General features: G+C 41.6%; 1 protein-coding gene across 1 annotated transcript; it reads right to left on the bottom strand.

Annotated features, from left to right (window-relative positions):
* Positions 1-55: 55 nt before the first annotated feature.
* On the bottom strand, positions 56-7,499 carry LOC139344927 (multidrug and toxin extrusion protein 1-like). The gene is made up of 16 exons (XM_070983368.1): positions 7,314-7,499; positions 6,040-6,141; positions 5,807-5,875; positions 5,454-5,602; positions 5,276-5,318; positions 5,098-5,142; positions 4,850-4,947; positions 4,569-4,666; positions 3,572-3,753; positions 3,277-3,385; positions 2,946-3,021; positions 2,638-2,707; positions 2,402-2,534; positions 2,220-2,314; positions 1,979-2,042; positions 56-1,889 (listed from the first exon to the last, which is right to left on the bottom strand). Exons 1-16 carry the CDS (start codon positions 7,497-7,499, stop codon positions 1,654-1,656), a joined length of 1,755 nt encoding a protein of 584 aa, XP_070839469.1. The 3' UTR covers positions 56-1,653.
* Positions 7,500-18,020: the final 10,521 nt, after the last annotated feature.

The raw sequence follows: 18,020 nt of genomic DNA, 5'->3' as shown, positions 1-18,020 counted from the left end.
TATTTTGGACAGATTATTTTAACTGAAATGTCTGCTTACAAAAAGGTGAAGAGGTGATGTGCCATAATTTCTTTATTTGTATTATTTCTGCTGCTGTCCATTGTCTACTTAACACCAACAATGATACGTTCTCATTTCAAGAAGCCTGATACAGTGTTATTATTTTCATACAAGCATTACATAGTGGACATAGTTCCACATTTAGAGAAATATGCTTATTTGCTTGGTGTAATTTGTTAAATGAAGATAAATGAATGGGTTGATACCACACTCAAATCAGTAATGTAAATATCAACCTACAGCCAGCAGCTGGTTAGTTTAGCTTAGTATAAAGACTAGAAACAGAAGGAAGAAGTCCAGCATTTATAAAATGTGTCTACCAGGAAGGATTACACAAATGAAACTTGTTAATTAGTGACCTCTTGAGGTGCTGGTAGGTAGATTTTGTGACCTTTGGACGGACCCACGCTTACTGTTTCCCTCTGTTCCAGTGTTTGTGCTAAGCTATGCTAACTGGTTTCAGGCTACAGCCTTATATTTTACAGACATGAGTAGTATTGACATTCTCATTTAACTCAAATAAGGGAATAGGTGCAACTTCCAAACTGAGCCATTGCGTTTGTCGAGAAACACCATACATGTATGCATTCCAGAAAATCAGAGGTGGTTAACTGCTTGCTGTTAACCAGGGTGAATTCTTTTTATGAGCAGGCTATAATTGTGAAACCTGAGCTAGCTAGTTATCTGCTCCTGCACAGTGTGAACAGGTGGTTGATTTGCTCAGTTTGACATGTCTTCATCCAGCCAGCATGTTGCAGTGTGAGCATACAGACCTTTCATTATCATCAAATTTGGCAACACAGATCAAAGGACAGAAAAATAAACCACAGAAAAAGAGCATCTTTTCTGTCTTGGATGATGAAAGCACACATCCACAAATGCGCTGCAGCCTAAATATAGCATTTAATCATGCTGTTTCTAATTGTGGCATCCATTCGGACAACGTGTTTCATAATGAGAACATATATTTCATCAGTGTCTTACATAGCATGTTTTTATAGACATGCCTATGTTCTTCTTTTCATTGGCTGCCTCATTTCAGTCATATGTTTTACTGGATTTTTCTAAATTGTGAATAATGTCAAACGTGATTGGGTTTGATCTATTAAATAAATCAAAATAACAAAGATATATACAATTACATGAAATGTAATAATAATAGTACCTCCCTGATGATTGTAACTTTAAAAACCACCCTTCAAGTATGTAATAATGAAGGGGATAAATTAGGGATTGACGCAATGCTCAGTGTGGATCTGAACTCTTTCACCTCCAATTAAGTTATCAAAACTGTGCAAAAAATCCACTTAATGCAATTACAGAACATGTTTACTTGTTAATAATTAACAGTCATTCTAATGCAGCTATTTTCCCATCATCAGTGCACAAAAGAATGGCCTCACAATTTGTAAATGTGGGAGAACGGAATGGAAATTTGGTGTTACAAATTGCTTCGGATAGATCAGTGATGTAAGATGGAAGCTGCTTCTTTTCTCTACATGCTTTACTGCTAAATGTGATGATGCATCTGCACTCTCAAAGGCAGAGTCACAGAGCTTTGTTTCATGCTGCTCACATGTGGTCTAATAATGGTCACTTCTCTAATTTGAGCAGTCTGGTGAGCAGCTCACTGATGAAGACTCCAGCAGCGAGGATGACGAACATGAGAAGCACGGTGAGGCCACGTCGCACCAGCAGCTGCCTGCCTGACAGAGCCATGTCGTCTGAAGTCTGTTGACTGTCGAGCACTTCAAGCTTACCCTCTGCTGGACTCAAAGAGCTGGATCGACTGGTCTTTATGTGGGCCTCTTTCTCATCGCAGTCCAGGGCTGTGAGGTTTGACACATTGTTAATGTTAGTTGTGGAATAGTAAGAAGATGTCCATACAGTATATACCTGTCAAATAATAACCTTTTACCTTTGTTTTCTATCCCAAAGATCTTGTTCCTCTCTGTGATGCTGACTCCTGCTCTTATCAGCGCCTATTCAGAGATGTTTAAAACAAAAACTAAATCACATTTTAGAAAAACAGGCTACAATACTTGTATCACATGCTGCCAGCATTGAAGAATTTGCACAGATGTTGATCATTGTCTTAGCTTAAATAGCAGTGGTAAATTCCTTCAGTGACACTGGATATCACCAGCAAAGGCACTCACCTCTTCAGTGGTTTTCCTCCAGTTTACTTTGCACAGATAAAGTGTGAAAAATATGGCCTGTATCGAAATGCAAATTAAAAACCCTAACCACAACCCTGCAACAGAGATGGAAATAGTTTATTAGTTTGTGTGGAAATATAATTAGATGTCACATGCTATATTGATATTTCATCTGTCCTCACCTAAAACGCCCAGTTTGACAGGGAACATCAAAGCCAATCCAATGGGGAACCCAACGAAGTAGAAACCCACCAAGTTACACAAAGCACCAATCATTTGCTTCCCTGCCCCCCTGACAATACCTGCTGTCACAGCCTGTGGAGGTAAAACAAAGACAAATCTAAAATCTGTGCAAACAAGTCAGGTCTATTTTGCTTAGCAGGAGGGATAAAGTGACTTGAATGGCAAAGGTTCTCACTGCAATGGCATCGGCAAAATGCATGAAACCGTACAACTCCATGAGATCAGCCACCCTTTGAATAATGTCTCTGAAAGCAAATGCAGACACAAAGGTGACAGATAACTATGTCATATCTCAGGTAGTGACGGTGCAAAATGCAAAAAATTACAAGCTTACTTTGGTGTCAAGGGTCAGTGTCCTCTAAGGTTAATACATGATGAATTACAATGAGCTTTCTGTACAGGGGTGTGTTTGTTAGCTATTGTTTCTGAGGTAAGGAAACAAAAACCAATGAAGGCAGGTTATGCGTCATAATCTCTACTCACTTTTCCGAGGTGAAAATGTAACCAATCACATCCTTCGACACACCAAGACAAGCTCCAATGAAAACTGAGAAAATAGCTAGATTGGGCATAAGACACACGTCACATTAGACACGGGTAGTAAATATATAACAGCAGATTAGCATATAGTTTAAATTAACAAGTGACAGAGTGAACAGAGAATAGCACATTTCAATGAACAAGCATGGCACATAGATTTGAAAAAGGTTTGGTTTGTAGATCAGAGGAACAGATCCCAGGAACATAACTCAACACTGCAGCACATCGCCTCCGCTGTGGTGGGGATTTGCCAGGCTACATATTTGATTCTTACATGCACAGATGAGGGAGATCTTGCCGGACAGCTTTGCTTGCTCTGTGTTCCCACAACCAAGAGCGTTTCCAACCCGCACACTGGCAGCGACAGAGAAACCCATTGGAAACTGTGTGACACAAGGAGGTGAATGAAAACAATCACTTCATAGACTAACAACAAAAAAACAAACAAGCATCTTAGGTCCTCTGGATCCAAACCATTCAGATATCCACACACATATTACATTAGCATACCTGTGTTCTATTCCTTCATCTACATCTTAACTAGTTAAAATGCAATGAAAGGGACTTACCATGTAGGAAACAACAGCCACTTGGTAAACTATAGAGTGAGCTCCCAACTCGACCTCACTGATGATGCCAGCCAGGAACCCTGCAATCTCATACAGCCACCACTCCAGACAATGCATCAGCATGCTGGGGATGGCCAGTTTGATGAAAAGACCCCACTCCTGCAGGCAGTCTCTTGACCACCCTACAGTAGGAGATAATAATATGGATTCAGTGAAATGTATTAATACCCAGCACACAGCTGTGGCTGTCACTGTAGGTCTGTGAGACTGCTTTCCTCGTCATGTCTACAATGTGATGTTAACATTACATGACAGTTTAAACAGGAGTCGACAGACATGCTAGCAGCTGTACAAAGCTGTTCTTAGGCACAGTGGTGCTCTGAGCTAAATACTTCTATCAGCATGTTAACGCTCCTGTTGATGTGCAGCAGTCTCATTTGACATGTTTACCATCTTAATTTAGCATGCTGGCAAGATAACATTGGCTAATTAACTCTAGTACAGCTAATAGGAGTGTCATTGATATTGACTCATGAAAGCAAACACTTACTAATATCAAGTCAAGAGGACAGACAATGTTTGTAAATTAGGCCACAATGGTAACAATTCCTTTTTCAGGTCTGTAATTGTTAATAAATTTCTAGGAAGTTGCCTAAAAGAACAATACAATTTGGCACTGATTATATATGTATAATACAGCTAGTGTTCAATTTACATTCGGTCAATTAATTCATTTCAATTAATTGTGCACAGCAGGCAAGCAAACAATTCAATACGTATGGACAACAAAATATACTCTAATAAATAAATGCTGAATATATATGTACTTTTATGAAGCATTTCTGTTCACAGGGAGCAATTCCTCTGACTAGAATTTTGTTTATATTTCCCTAATTATGAGCACCAAAGTACAAAGTTCTTTCTAGATATCCTTCAAGAAATCGCAGGAAATCGCATGAAAAGTTATTCCTACAGAAGCTTAATACCCTAAACTTACCGTCCCATGTGGCTTTGTGCAGTCCTCTGTAGCAGATGTACATAAACAAGAACACAGCCAAGGAATACTGTGAGATGGCATTGGCAGCTGCAGATCCACTATATTGGTGTCAAGAGGGTTAAATAGCAACAGAAAAGACAAAGCATATAGTCAGTGACAGCCACTCATACAAATAAATCCTCAGATAAATCCTCCAGGTGACTATTGATACTGTGATTAGTTTAAAATATCAAAGATGAATCTAAAGAATATACTGTTATGAGCATGGTGGGTGTACTCACGCGACCCCCAGATCCAGAACGTTGAGAAAGATGTAGTTGATTATTGCATTTAAAACATTTCCTGCAGCTCCAGATATCACCTGAGGCCACATGATGCCCTGTGAGCCAAAACAAGCTGTTAGCTGCTGTTTGTTACTTCCTCACAGTGCATGCTCCTCTCCAATACAAGCACAAAATGATCTCATCACAGACGAACTTTCACTCATTATTTTGTTTCACACCAGTGGTCTTGCAGTCATTAAACGCACCTGATTCTGAAGATACTTCCCCTGCAGCTGGTACATGAAGGCAGCCTGCAGAATCCAACATGAGGCGATGAATGGGGTTAATTAGATCAATAATACAGCACAACAACCATTCAATACAGCATATATGGATGGAGATACAAGTAACATTTTGTAAAACTGTGGGGGAAGCTGAACTCACTGGCAGAGATGGCAAAAAGATCTCCACATACAACTGGGAGAGTCTTTGTGGCAGACAGAAAAAAAGGAAATTGTAATTATGTGCAAAAACGTTGCTGAATGAGTCGATTCATGAGTAATAAGTGTACATGTAGCATTCAATGTCATAAAACGTCACGTGTGAAGTGGAAATGATTCACCTGGCGACCTCTGGACTCTGCCTGACAGCCAGAAGAATGGGCTGAGTGTTAATGAGGACGGCCCAGCAGGGGAAACAAGCTAAGAGCAGAATCAAAACTCCCCTTTGGAGTATCACTCCTACACGCTTTAGGTTACCGCTTCCATAAGTCTGTGAAAAAGGGATCAGAAGAACAGGAAAATAAAACAATACTTGCTTGTGTGCAAGGAAAAGGGCAAAAGTCACATGGGAAAACAAATCTGAAAAAGCACACTGTAACCACAGCCATGACTGGCCAGGACTGGCCTCGTTATATAAATGTAATATAAAAAAATAAACAGTAATATAAATATATGAATAAGATGAAGTGAATACCTGAGATATGAGAGTATCACATGCTGATGACAAACCGCTGCCAATGGAAATACCTGTGACATTTATTACCTATATTGAAAAGAAATACTATGAGTCCAGAGAGAAGGGACAAACACGCTCGAATAGATACAGCAGAATAAGAGAAACAATGACATTCAAAAGCAACGCGGTGACAGAGAATGAGCGGTGATCCTTGAGAGCAGAATGTCAGTAAAAACAGAAACGAAACTCACCGCGATGGCTAACGCCACCCCTGCCAGCTCCGTCTTCCCCAGGTGACCGCAGAACACCATGCTGATGAAGCCGATCAGGAAGCTCATCATGTGTGAAATAAACTGAAAAACAAAAGCGTGCACCCTCCTTTTATCTATCAAAACATAAACGAACTTCTCCAATCGTGAACGGAACATTTAACTCCACAGGCAACATGTACAGCAGCTGATTGAATTATTATTCATTAAAAAAAGACACTGTTTCAAAAGGCCTTAAGCTAAGAGAAAGTTCTTATTTGCTCTGGCAGTTGACATGTGCTGCGCTTTGATTTTGCTGCAGCTCCTTTGTATTTCTAAACATCTTAACTACCTCTCTTTTCTTCTTTAGAAAATAGTTCCAGTGATTGCTGGTGTAGGTTTTTGACAGCCTTTGGCATCAAAAGGTTTGCACAAAAGGAAACTAAACGTCCTCGTCTATCAAGTTCTGGGTTTGTGCGATGAATACGAGTCAGTGAAAAGTGGAGACATGTTCCATTCTCCAAATTGCTAAACTATTTTTCGTCCTTGCAGAATTTTCTGTTAAGGAGACACTTGCAAATGCACCTTATTTCTATGGTATATTGAAAATATTGTAACATATCTTATATATCTTTGATATAACATTTGTTATAAGTCTATGAATTTGAATATTTTACAAATTTCAAGGGGTTAAGGAGCTACTTTTAATTTAGAAATCATGTTTATAACTTCCTCACGTGCTAACTGAGTACAATCAACTTTACAAGGACTGAGACCCAATGAATCACACTATATTTGCCTGATACTTGAACTAGTGATGCCTTCAATGCATTTTTTTTGGTCATCGTGAGGGTGTAAATTCTTTTTTTAACCGGTTAATGAATTGAAAAGAATTGCGGTATACCATTGTCCTCATGTTCAAAGTAAACCAGCAATTAAAGTATTTTGAAATGAAAAGCTCACAAATGTTAATTTTTAGCAAGTTTCATACAAAAACATTAACCTTAGGTGAAACAAGGACAGATGTAATGGACAAGGTTTTAACAAATCGCTCTTTTCCAGCTGTAGTTCTTGAGCAGGAAGGCAGAATAATACATTAATATGAGAAGTAATCATTAAGAGAGTGCAAAATACTAAGACAGTCAGTAAAAATATACACGCCTACTACAACTACAACCATTTTTTTCTCTGTCATTCTGAATATTGTTGCAGAATCGCTAACTTTGACTCCGTGCCATTAGTCTTTTGTCAGCTGTTGCATCCAAACACAGTCTTACCACGGGTCCTGCCAGTTTTAAAAACTGAACTGTTTCATCCCTGTAGTGCACAGGTACCCAGCACTTGAAGCTTTTCAGCCAAGATCCGCAGCATGACTCAACACTGTGAGCAGCAGGAGGTGATTCGTCTGTTTTGGACTGTCCATTTATTCCTCGACAAGCATTTTTTGGAGCTAAATCTTCCATACTGAAATGAGATTTGGCAGAAAGCAGAACTCAATCCCAAGCTGAGTGATGTTAGCACTGTACAATTCCCTTCAGACACAGACAAGAGGACTGGGGGTAATCAATAACCAATTACCCGTGTAATAATCAATAACCAAGGCAGTGTCTGCCCACCTTGCTCTTGGTCTGTGAGAGTGGGCACATACATTATGCTGGGGCATTGCTGCAAGTCAGATCTCTCCACCCCCAACCCACCAACACGCGGTGCACTCCACCATGAAACTTACATCACTGTCAAAATGAAGCTGTTGTTTTTCTTCTGCTCTTGAACGTCACAGATCTGCACTGTTTCACCACAGTTCAGAGGATCGAAATGCCTTTGGTCAAAGTGTGAATGCAAATGACTATAATTAAACACATTGTATGAGTAACAGGGCTCTCACCCTATTAACCCTGACTCTGACGGGCATTGGCGGGAGGTGGCAGCTTTGACAGAGACAATTTTACTGGAGAGAATAAAGAAGGAAAAGTTCATTTTGTGCATCTTTGAACTTTGAGTTATGACAGTCTCTCTTGTAAGAGTCTTCCACTAGTGTAATGAGGGATTAAAATGATACTGTCACTGGTCATAGAGGCTTAGCCTGCTGTGGTACCTGTGGATTTCTTTCTCTTTTTTGTCTGCATATTCAGCATAGCCTCACCATGCAGCATTTTAGTTCAGTCATACCAACAAGCTTTCGATTTTGTTTTCAATTTCTCAAGTTTTGGTGTGGTTACAATTTTGTTGCGGGCTATAAAACCAAAAGGGTGAGCTGAAAGATGCTAAAAGGCTGCATCTAAGAGCAGAAACTCTTAGGGATTGAACTACCTACTCAGCACCAATTAGCAGACAAAAGGCATAGTGACTAGACAACAAACAAAGTGGCGATTGAAGTATTTTGAAATCAAAAGCAACTGAGAAATACTCACTTTTATCATGACAATAAGTGTCCTTCATTGCAAGCTACTACTCAATTATAACTGGTTTTAAAAACATACAATCCCAACAGCCTCAGTCACATGTTCCTATATGTTAAATGATTCACAGTCATTCTGAATTTTATTGCAGGCTTAGTACATTTGTTGCATCTACACACAATCCTTCCAGTTTTAGGACCTTAACTGTGTTATTCTTGAAGTGCACAGGTACCCAGAGCTCGATGCTTTTCAGCCGGGATCCACAGCATGACTCAACGCTGTGAGCAGTAGGAGGTGATTCGTCCGTTTTGGACTGTCCATTTACTCCTCTACAAGCATTTTTTAGAGCTAAATCTTCCACACTGAAATGAGATTTGGCAGAAAACAGAACTCAATCCCAAACAGAGCGATGTTCGTACTGTACAATTCCCTTCAGACACAGACAAGAAGGCTGGGAGTAATTTTCTGTACCTTTGACAGACCTGAAACTGAAACTGAATGAAACTTGATGATCACAACACACAAATGGTCCTCCATAGCTGCCTGCCTCTGCATAAATATTGAATAACATATTTGATCGCATGAAATTGAGTTGAAACAGTTTGTTAAATATGCTAATGCAATCATGTGAGCACTACTTTAAATGTAATAGCTTTGATTCTTGTATCTCATTATGAGCAGTTATTGCATTATAGGCTCAGCATTATAATGTGTCTGAGAAACAGCTGTTTCTGAATTGTCTTGTTTTTAGATTTTACTTAAATGACCACTAAATGCCAAAGGCGGCATTGAAAATTTGCATCACCAGCACAAAATACACATAAAATGAAAAAAAAAACTGTGATGAAATCAAACAAACTCTTTTGCTGTTCCTTGTCAAACCATTTCACGACTGCAGCGATACAGAGAGAACTGACGTTATGTTTCTCACTCAGACTCTTTATTTTCCCCTCGCTGAGACAAATCACTGAGTCTGTCACTGCAAAGCCACACACATGCTTGTATCCTGTCGCCTCGTCATGTATTTTATATTCTGCCTCCCATAGTAACACCTCTCTTTGAGGTGTCTCTGCTTGTGGCTATGAGAACCTCCCATTGGGTGGTGCTGTTCTGCTCTTGCTGAAATTCAAACGCTCAAATTTTCTGGCACATCACTGAACTTTGAATGGATTTCTAATCATTTAATCAAATGGTATAAACATTTGTTTCTCCCTCAGCTGATTCAATCACTAAACACAGCCAAGCAGCCCTGCAACATACCATCGAACGCATCATCAAACGCAGTTAAGTTTTGCTATTTCGACTGTTTTCTTTGCCTTGGGGGCCAACAGCACAAGAGAAGGACAGAAAAGAGAAAGGGAAATTAGCGGAGACCAACGGGAGACGAAGGGGGTGACACCTAGTGTAGCCTCTCATTCATTTTCTTGGTTCAGTGATGCAGCAAGGCCCACCGGGTCCACCCACTCACCAAATTGTATTCCTCCGGCTCCCCCATCCCAACCACACGCACAGAATCACACACACACGTAAATATGTTCCACCAACCAGCGGGGCCGGCGTCCGCCGTGACGTCACACTGCAGTTCTTCTCGGGCTCCACTGGATGACAGTGGCAAGTCACCGCTTACACACGATGAGCCGTCATTCTTAATGGCGACCGGTCAGAGTGTGTGTACGTGAGTGCATTTGTATATGTGTTTGTGTTCGTGTGCATGTGCGTTTGGGTGGGGTTTGCGCCTGATGGGTAGCGATGGGGTATTGAGGAGATGGAGAGGGTTTATCAGAGGGGGTAGGTGGGTTGATGGAGGTGTAGGAGGTGGGGGCGAGCAGTAAAATCGCAAATGAGAGGAAATTGTTTTGAGTCACAGCAGATTTGGTGGAGTGAGATAAGAGCTGATGACGGTGGTGGTGGTGTGATTAGGATTAGGGTGGGGGGGTAGGGGTTTGGAGAGAGTAGAAGGTGGTGGCGGCATTGGTGGGGGGTGAGCGTGAGCATGGAAGAAGATTTTGGGAGGGGTAAGAGTATTTGCACGCACAGTGTCACTGTGTGTGTGTGTGTGTGTGTGTGTGTGTGTGTGTGTGTGTGTGTGTGTGTGTGTGTGTGTGTGTGTGTGTGGGTTGTGAATTTTTTCCTGACTATGAGCGAGGGGAATTGAGGGAAAGATGAGGAGATGGGTGGTTTAGATAATGGCGGCCAGAGAGAGCGGACGAGGGCAGAGCGTGTCACGCAGAAAGATAGAGTGCGATGGAACAAGAAAGACTGGACGAGACAAAAGAAGTGAACATTTGATAGAGAGGCAAAAAACAACAACAACAGGGAGACAGAGTACAGAGGGTATACAGAGAGGGGGGTGTGCAGGCCGTGGATGAGAGGATGGATGAGGGGAGGGACGTTGAGAGAGTGCCAGAGTGATTTTCAACGTGTTCTCTTCCCTCCTTTGTTGGATACATTGTGGGTAGCTTTGGCGCCGAGAGCTTTAGGGGTTTTGGGGGGAACAATGACGCAGAGGGACCCATTGCGTCTGTTCCAGCTGATAATGATGATGCCTACACATGATAACAATAATGAGCATCTTCTAGTGGAACCCTAAAACCGCTGGCACGTGTACGCACACGTCACAAATTATCACACATGACACACTGCACTGGACACACAGACGTGGCTATCTCACATTGGCAGTGTGTGTGAGGGTGGTCAGAGGGAGCGAGCGAGACACAAAGAGAGACAGAGGTGGAAAGAGAGGAAAAAGGGGAGCGGGGAGGGAAAAACGGATTATGCTTGGAGTCTGTCACCTGCATACACTTGACATTCGCGTACGGGACAAATGTAGGGGATGTGTGCTGAGAGTCAAAAACAAAATGAACGCATTTAGAGCTGCCCCTATTATATGTGAGCAATCTTGTGTAATTTTGCTTTTATCAGTACAGACTGTGAAAAAAAAAATCAAAGGCAGCCAGTCAGAGAAGGCTCAACCCTGCTGAGAAGCATTATTTTGAAATGTGGTAAAACCCTAATGAGACGGTGGGAGGGATGGGGTTGTGGTGGTCTTACGTATTTCTGACCACATTTTCAGTTTCAATCTACACAATGTCAAGCGCTTCATTCGAATTTTAGTCTTTGTCAAAGGAACAAATAATTGAAGCGTGGACTCGGCTCCGTGAGGAAAAAAAAAAAGACGACGATGTAGATGAAAAGTAATTCAGCCATGACTAAAGCAGATAAAAATTTGCTGTCTGCTCTTTTGATGATGTGTGAGCTTTTGAATTTCTTTGGTGAGTCATATAGAAATGACTTGAAATAGTCGTAGCAATGCCGCACTCGCATTGTGCACCAGGTGCTATAAATATGGCTTGATGTTTTGAGAATTTTAACTTCGTCGGTTTCGTGAGGAGGGTCGGCGGCAGAGGGAAGCCGCTCATCTTCTTCAGAAAACAAATCCCAATCATAACGTATAAGTGTCGAGTCTCTCAGGTAATTAGGTTACATTATGTCTTAATGAATTCCTTGTCTGACCTGCTGAAACAGGCGTCATGGGAACACATTATAATCCCACTGTTGATTTAACAGTGCTGTCCTAACGCAATGGACGAGCCTTCTCAAATGCCACCAACCCTGATTTGTCTTCCGTGACTCATCCAGCCTCTGAAACAATGCGGCACCGTGCTGCTCGGTCCCTCATGACACGCTGTCCTTTCCATAGCACCCTTGATGAAGCTGCGGGTTTGTCCGCAGGGGTAAACACAAACAGACAGCACCAAAGGGTGTCTCATGGAGCGCTTACATGCGCAAAGACGAGAGCAGGGGTATAAAAAAAACCTGGAAGAGACAAGACGAAAAAAGGGCTTTGAGGACATCTTGTATGACTCAGTCAAGAGCCCCCCATTAAGCTCACTGGGGTTATTACGTATGACTGTGTTTTTGTTGGGCGCGTGATGGGGTCGGAGAGCTGTATTATATATGACATATTCATGCTTGGAAGTGATCCTGTGCTTTGTTGACTCATAGACTGAAGAGGCTCATTGACTGTGGCAGCTGGTTGACCTTGGAGGGAAGGCAACCTGTTTCTCTCACTCTCCGTTTCACCCTCGGGAGCTTTTTTCTTTTCTCCTCGCGTCTGAGGAAGTGAAGCGGGAGATGTGCGATCTGACATGAGAGTCACGGGAGGAGAGCGGGACCTGGCCTCACCTGCAGCACAAAACGTACCGGCAGCTTGTGATGCTCTGAGGGTCCCTCAGCGCTTTAAAGCGATCTTTACAGGCATTGACAAGTGGCTTAAAATAACTAATCTTCTTTTTGGAGTTATTGTATCTGCTGGGTCTGAACGATCCTTGAGGCCTTCATCACGACACGTGTGCCACCTTTTACCTTTAGAAATCTTGTACGCTTTCAACTTACACGTGGATCAACAAAAAGTTGGGAGGGCGTATCCATCCCTGAAGTAAAGATATGAGTTTTACCCCCATGCCAGCTAGTTCAACCTCAAAATGTGATGGTCTATATCAATTATAGACTCAGAATAAAACAGTGCTCAAAAAATGATCAACCTAAGAATTAAGCATGCTTTTTATAAGATGTGAGGGCGATCTAACATCATTGATAGCTAGGGTTGATTTGGTTGATGGGCTGGGTGTCCCTTTCCTCCCTCACTGCTCCATGAGTGTCCTTCCTGAAGATCTGCCCTTGGTGGAAGAAGACTGGGTCCTCATGATGAACGACCATCCATCATTAGCAGAATGCAAGAATGGTTTCTGTGTTTCAGCTTCTACAAACTCTCAAAAATGTACACGTTTCTCAAAGCAGTTCTTGAGAGCTGCTTTCTGTGATGCTCACATGTAGGAGCATCTTCAGTTACAGCACTTTTAGTTTAAGAAGGTTTGTAAGATGGATTTTACGGTCATACTAATCCTTAAGATGCTTTAGAGAAGCGGAGATCGACAGACAGCAGGTTGATGTCTTTTTGTTTTTCCATTGATTTGTCGCCTTCAGACGCTACTGATTTGGTTTTGAAGCAGACGTGAAAGACTGTGATGAATCTTTTCAGCATTTACAAAATTGCTCTTGGGCCAGGGCGGGATTTGGTCTAGTGTGGATGTTTGTCCATGTGTTACACACTGTGTTTGAACAGAGTTTGGCTAAATATGCGGTCTGAGTCTCCAGTTAAAGGTCAAACCACAGAGTATAAAAAAGGTTATGAGCAGACTAACAGACCTGGACAGAAACTGCTTCCACTCCTCTCCCACTGCTTTCTCAACAATGTAAAGTTTCAACTCTGTAAGTGGTAGCGAAATATTAATGATCAATATGTCTCCCATTCACGGTGTTGCCATGGCAACGCCGAGAAAAAGCTAATAGCTGCTCTGTGGTCTTTCGCACCTGAATGTTTTCAGTCTCCTGAAAGTTGCATAAACCACTTAAACTAAAATGTTCCCAAGATGAATGCTTTAAAAGATGCATGTGTACATGAATAAAAGAGAGCCTCGGAATAATTTGTACAAATTCGTGCACGGGCGTACGGCTGCGTACATACTCGCACAGGGGAGGCCAAAGGCACGAGAGTGAGAACACACCAATGAGGTGGCACCATGCGAGGACATGGCTGGTGAGGAGCAGCTCGTCACTCCAGACAGAGATTTTAGGTTGCTACTGCTGTTAGGGAACCTAAAGCAGCACAACCAGCTGCTACTAATACAAATGGACTGAATTAATCTTGTTCAGGGACATGAAAGTGGATGGAGGAAATTGGGGAGGGGAGTGAGGTGGTGGTGAAGTGGAGCTGGGGGGGGGGGGTGTTCTGTGTGTTGGTGATGAGGCTTGAAAAGAGATGAAGCAGGCTGGGGAGGGGGGACGGGTGGGGAGGACTGGAGAGTGTGAGTTAAACGCAGAGAGAATTAGAATGACTGATGACAAGATCTGCTCCTTATTTCCCATCTTTTTATCTTCACTGTGGGACTTAGGTAGACAGAATGAAAAAAGAAACCTAATGTTTGTCTCTACATTAGCCCCACACCCATCAGATACACTTTGCTGCAGATATGAATGGTCAAGATTCAAGACATTCAAATAAAAGCATAATGTTACCACCCAGCCGTGGACTGACAGTCTGGGAATGAGCTAATGTTGCTGCTGAAAGCTCACCTGATTTTCTGTCAGGCTGCAGTATAAATGCTTTGTTTTTGTTTTACAGTAACCTTGCGCTATCTGACAGCCAGTGAATAATGAAGCAGTTTAACATACAGCGTTGCCAGAAAGTCCTTTGCCTCTGAAGGGAGGAAATGTCAGAGGCTGAAGCCGATATTTGCGATTAAGAAATCAAAAGATTCAAGATTAAATTCCCTAGGAAACAATTAAGACAGAGCAAAGAAAAAAAGCAAATCTATGTGCAAGTGAGGCTTGTTTCCTCCTCTTTGGTTTCTCTCATAACTAAAATAACCAAAGCTTATATGAAAAACGAATATTTTCTATTTACAAAAATATGCAAGGCAGTTTATAGTAGTTACAGAATAGGAAGAAATGGTGCAGTGAATGATTCATATTTTCATGGCAATTCCATACTATTTTCATCCTGCACAACCATGTGAATTTGATTTATTTTGTTTTGATTATTTTGTCTTTACAGTCATCAAAAGGCAGTTTTGCTGGTTTGTGTCATTCCAGCAGTGATGCTAATGTGATTGACATTAAATGTCATTTTCTTTTCTTTGTGACCTTTTCCTCAAATACAGTTTTTTTTCTGTCTTCCATTTTGCCTCATTTTCTTTAGTTTTCTGCATTGAGTCGGTGTTCGATGCATTGATAAAATCCTCATGCGAGCCGGGATATTTGTGTAGGTAATGATGTAAAGGTGACTTTTATAACTGTGTTAAAGTGCTTTTGTTAATCATATTCAGAGCTGCAACAATTAGCTGATTAATTGATTGAAAGAAAATGAATCACCTATGATCATCAATTAATTTAAAATATCCAAGAATCTGATGGTTCCAGGTTCGCCTTACATCATTGTAAACTGAACATTTGGGGGGTTTGGCAAATTGGATGAACAAAACAAGACATTTCATAATGCCTAAACCCCAGTCGATTAATTGAGAAAATACTTAGTATAATCGATAATGAAAATAATCATTGATTACATCCCTAATAATTTTCTCTAGTATATATCCGGTATGTCTGTATAATGTTTGGCAATGTGTGAAAATGAATGACTAAGTCACGTTGAGCACAGCACATTTGACGCAGCCTTTTCAAGCCCGACCTAACAGAGCAGAAGGGTGGCAGCAGAAGGAAATATATATACAGGATACAGATGGCTGATTTAATCCACAGATTTTATTTTAACTAATTACAAGCGCAGCAACATTATGCCGGCAGTAAACCATCTAAACGCTAATTTCTGTCTTTCATTAACATTTTGTTCGACACTTTATGTTAATCATCAGGTTGGTATCTCAGCTTCACCAGGAAGGCTTTAAAAGGTCGAATCATTTTCTGGTTTCTTTTGATTTTTAAATTCCATCATGTTTTGGGGGATTTTCTCTTGTGCATTCAGCAAAAGATTGCGTTTCAGATGTGACAATGCGACACATTCACTGAATGCAGTTTATGAGACAATATGGCATTGTAACTACACAGCTGTGGGCTGTGATTGCAAAGCCTGTCTCTTTTGGGTTTGTGTGTGTGTGTGTGTGTGTGTGTGTGTGTGTGTGTGTGTGTGTGTGTGTGTGTGTGCGTGCGTGTGCGTGTGTGTTGCCTACAGGTGACTCATCGCACTGCAGATGACCACAATGTTTTTCTGCTGCTTGAGCGTTCATGGCTCTCTTTCTACCTTTTCCTCTGCTATGATTCTCATTTTCTCACTGCCTCTCTACGCTTCTGTTTCTCTCTCTGCAGCCTCTTGCTATCTCTTTCCATCAGTGCTTTCTTTAGGCGTCACAAGCCTGTATCGCCAGATTACATAATGCCCGGTCTCATACAATTCTGTCTGGATGCCACGGAAATGAGATGCAACAAATAAAGAGACAAAGAAACAGAACGTTTACATTTTGAGGACATCTCATATGCGCCTTTCTGTTTTGTGGGCTACATTGTACCTGTGAAGGCTGGCCACCAGACTGTTCATCCAGCCCAGGTATAATGAGCCATAATGTCATGTTACGATCTGACTGGCATGGTGAGCGTCACAGAGAGGGGCGGGGAGAGGGTCTGGTGACAGAGCCAGAAAGACAGAGAGAAAGGGGGGGAGAGAGGGAGGGGAATAATAATGATGATGATGATGATGATGAGGGTGATGATGAGAGGCCATGAGCCAAAACAAAGGCACAATGACACACACACACAAAAAGGTGAGGATCAATTTGTGTCTGCCACCTCATTTTCTGCCCCCCCCTCCCCCTTCCCTCTCTCTCTTTCCCAGCATCAAACTCACATCAATCATACATCCATTTACCCCATCCCTCTCTCCCTCTCAATTAGTCTCCCCTCCATTTCTTGTCTACTGCTCTCCTGTCATCTGCGTCCAGTGTCAGAGCCAGTGTTTTTAATGTTTAATACCATTTCAAAATGTGCGTTCTCTGACAGAGCAGGAGCAGAACCCCAATTTGGAGAGCTCACAGAAAGCAAACACATGCACACTGCATGCTGACATGTCTGTGAGCTTTGCTTTGCTAAATTTCACTGGAAACTTACAATTTGGTATCACTTCACAACTGTTAAGATGTGGAAAGACTGCATGAAATTAAATTCCTTTGTTAGGTTTTTATGTTAAATGCAAAATATTGCATTTATTTTCACACGAACAGTTATTCATTCCAATATCTTAGTATGCAGTACGTTTAGGAAAGCTTTTGCAGAAAAAAAACACTGATAAAATGATACTGTCTGAACACAGGTGCACATTAAAATGGGTTCTCTGTGTTAACATACATCTAACTGTTCATTTTTCTGGATAAATAACTGCTAATAATCAGATATTCAGTTTTATTTATTTATTTTTTTTTAACATCCATCATAATCAAAACCTGCTTGATTGTAGATTAACCTAATCTTGGACATGCCTTGGACATGCATATTCAATACACACACACACACACACACACACACACACACACACACACACACACACACACGCAGTATTTACATTGTAATTACCCCAGAGCCTCTCTTCAGGTCCCTGTGGGGCCTCAGGCTGAAGACGAGCTCAGAAGAGTCCCAGTTGTCCCATTGAGGAGATCATTAGCCTGATTAGAGTAATCCACAACAATCTGTGTGAGTGTGTGTGTGTTTGTGTGACTGTGTGTGTGTGTGTGTGCATGGGCATTCATGTGTGCGTGGGTGTGTGTGTCACTTGTGTGCTCATGCGTTAAGCAGCTGTTAAATGGACTCCATGGCCTTTAGTGTCCGTGGACATTAGCTTTATTGGTGTGATCTGAAAAGTTATTTAGTGACAGCTGGGATTTCCCTCCCCAGGGATGGGGCCACTGACGACTCATGAAAGCAGACATGAATGGGGGGGAAATAGGCGTTAAATTGAAAGACCTGGAAAACCGCTGCACAAAAAAAAACAAAAAAAACAGAAAAAACCCAAATTGATTA

The sequence above is a fragment of the Chaetodon trifascialis genome, chromosome 16 (genome assembly GCF_039877785.1).
Source record: "Chaetodon trifascialis isolate fChaTrf1 chromosome 16, fChaTrf1.hap1, whole genome shotgun sequence".
Classification (NCBI taxonomy): Eukaryota; Metazoa; Chordata; class Actinopteri; order Chaetodontiformes; family Chaetodontidae; genus Chaetodon; species Chaetodon trifascialis.
This window is presented reverse-complemented; position numbering and strand designations above follow the sequence as displayed.

Bases quoted from the DNA above. Each gene is read 5' to 3' on its own strand.
- LOC139344927 (XM_070983368.1), bottom strand. From the start codon at position 7,499: ATGGAAGATTTAGCTCCAAAAAATGCTTGTCGAGGAATAAATGGACAG. The intron at 5,143-5,275 runs GTGAGTTCAGCT...TGGATTCTGCAG, and splicing joins TCTTTTTGCCATCTCTGCCA to GCTGCCTTCATGTACCAGCT. The intron at 3,022-3,276 runs GTAAGAATCAAA...TGCCCAATCTAG, and splicing joins GATCTCCCTCATCTGTGCAT to CTATTTTCTCAGTTTTCATT.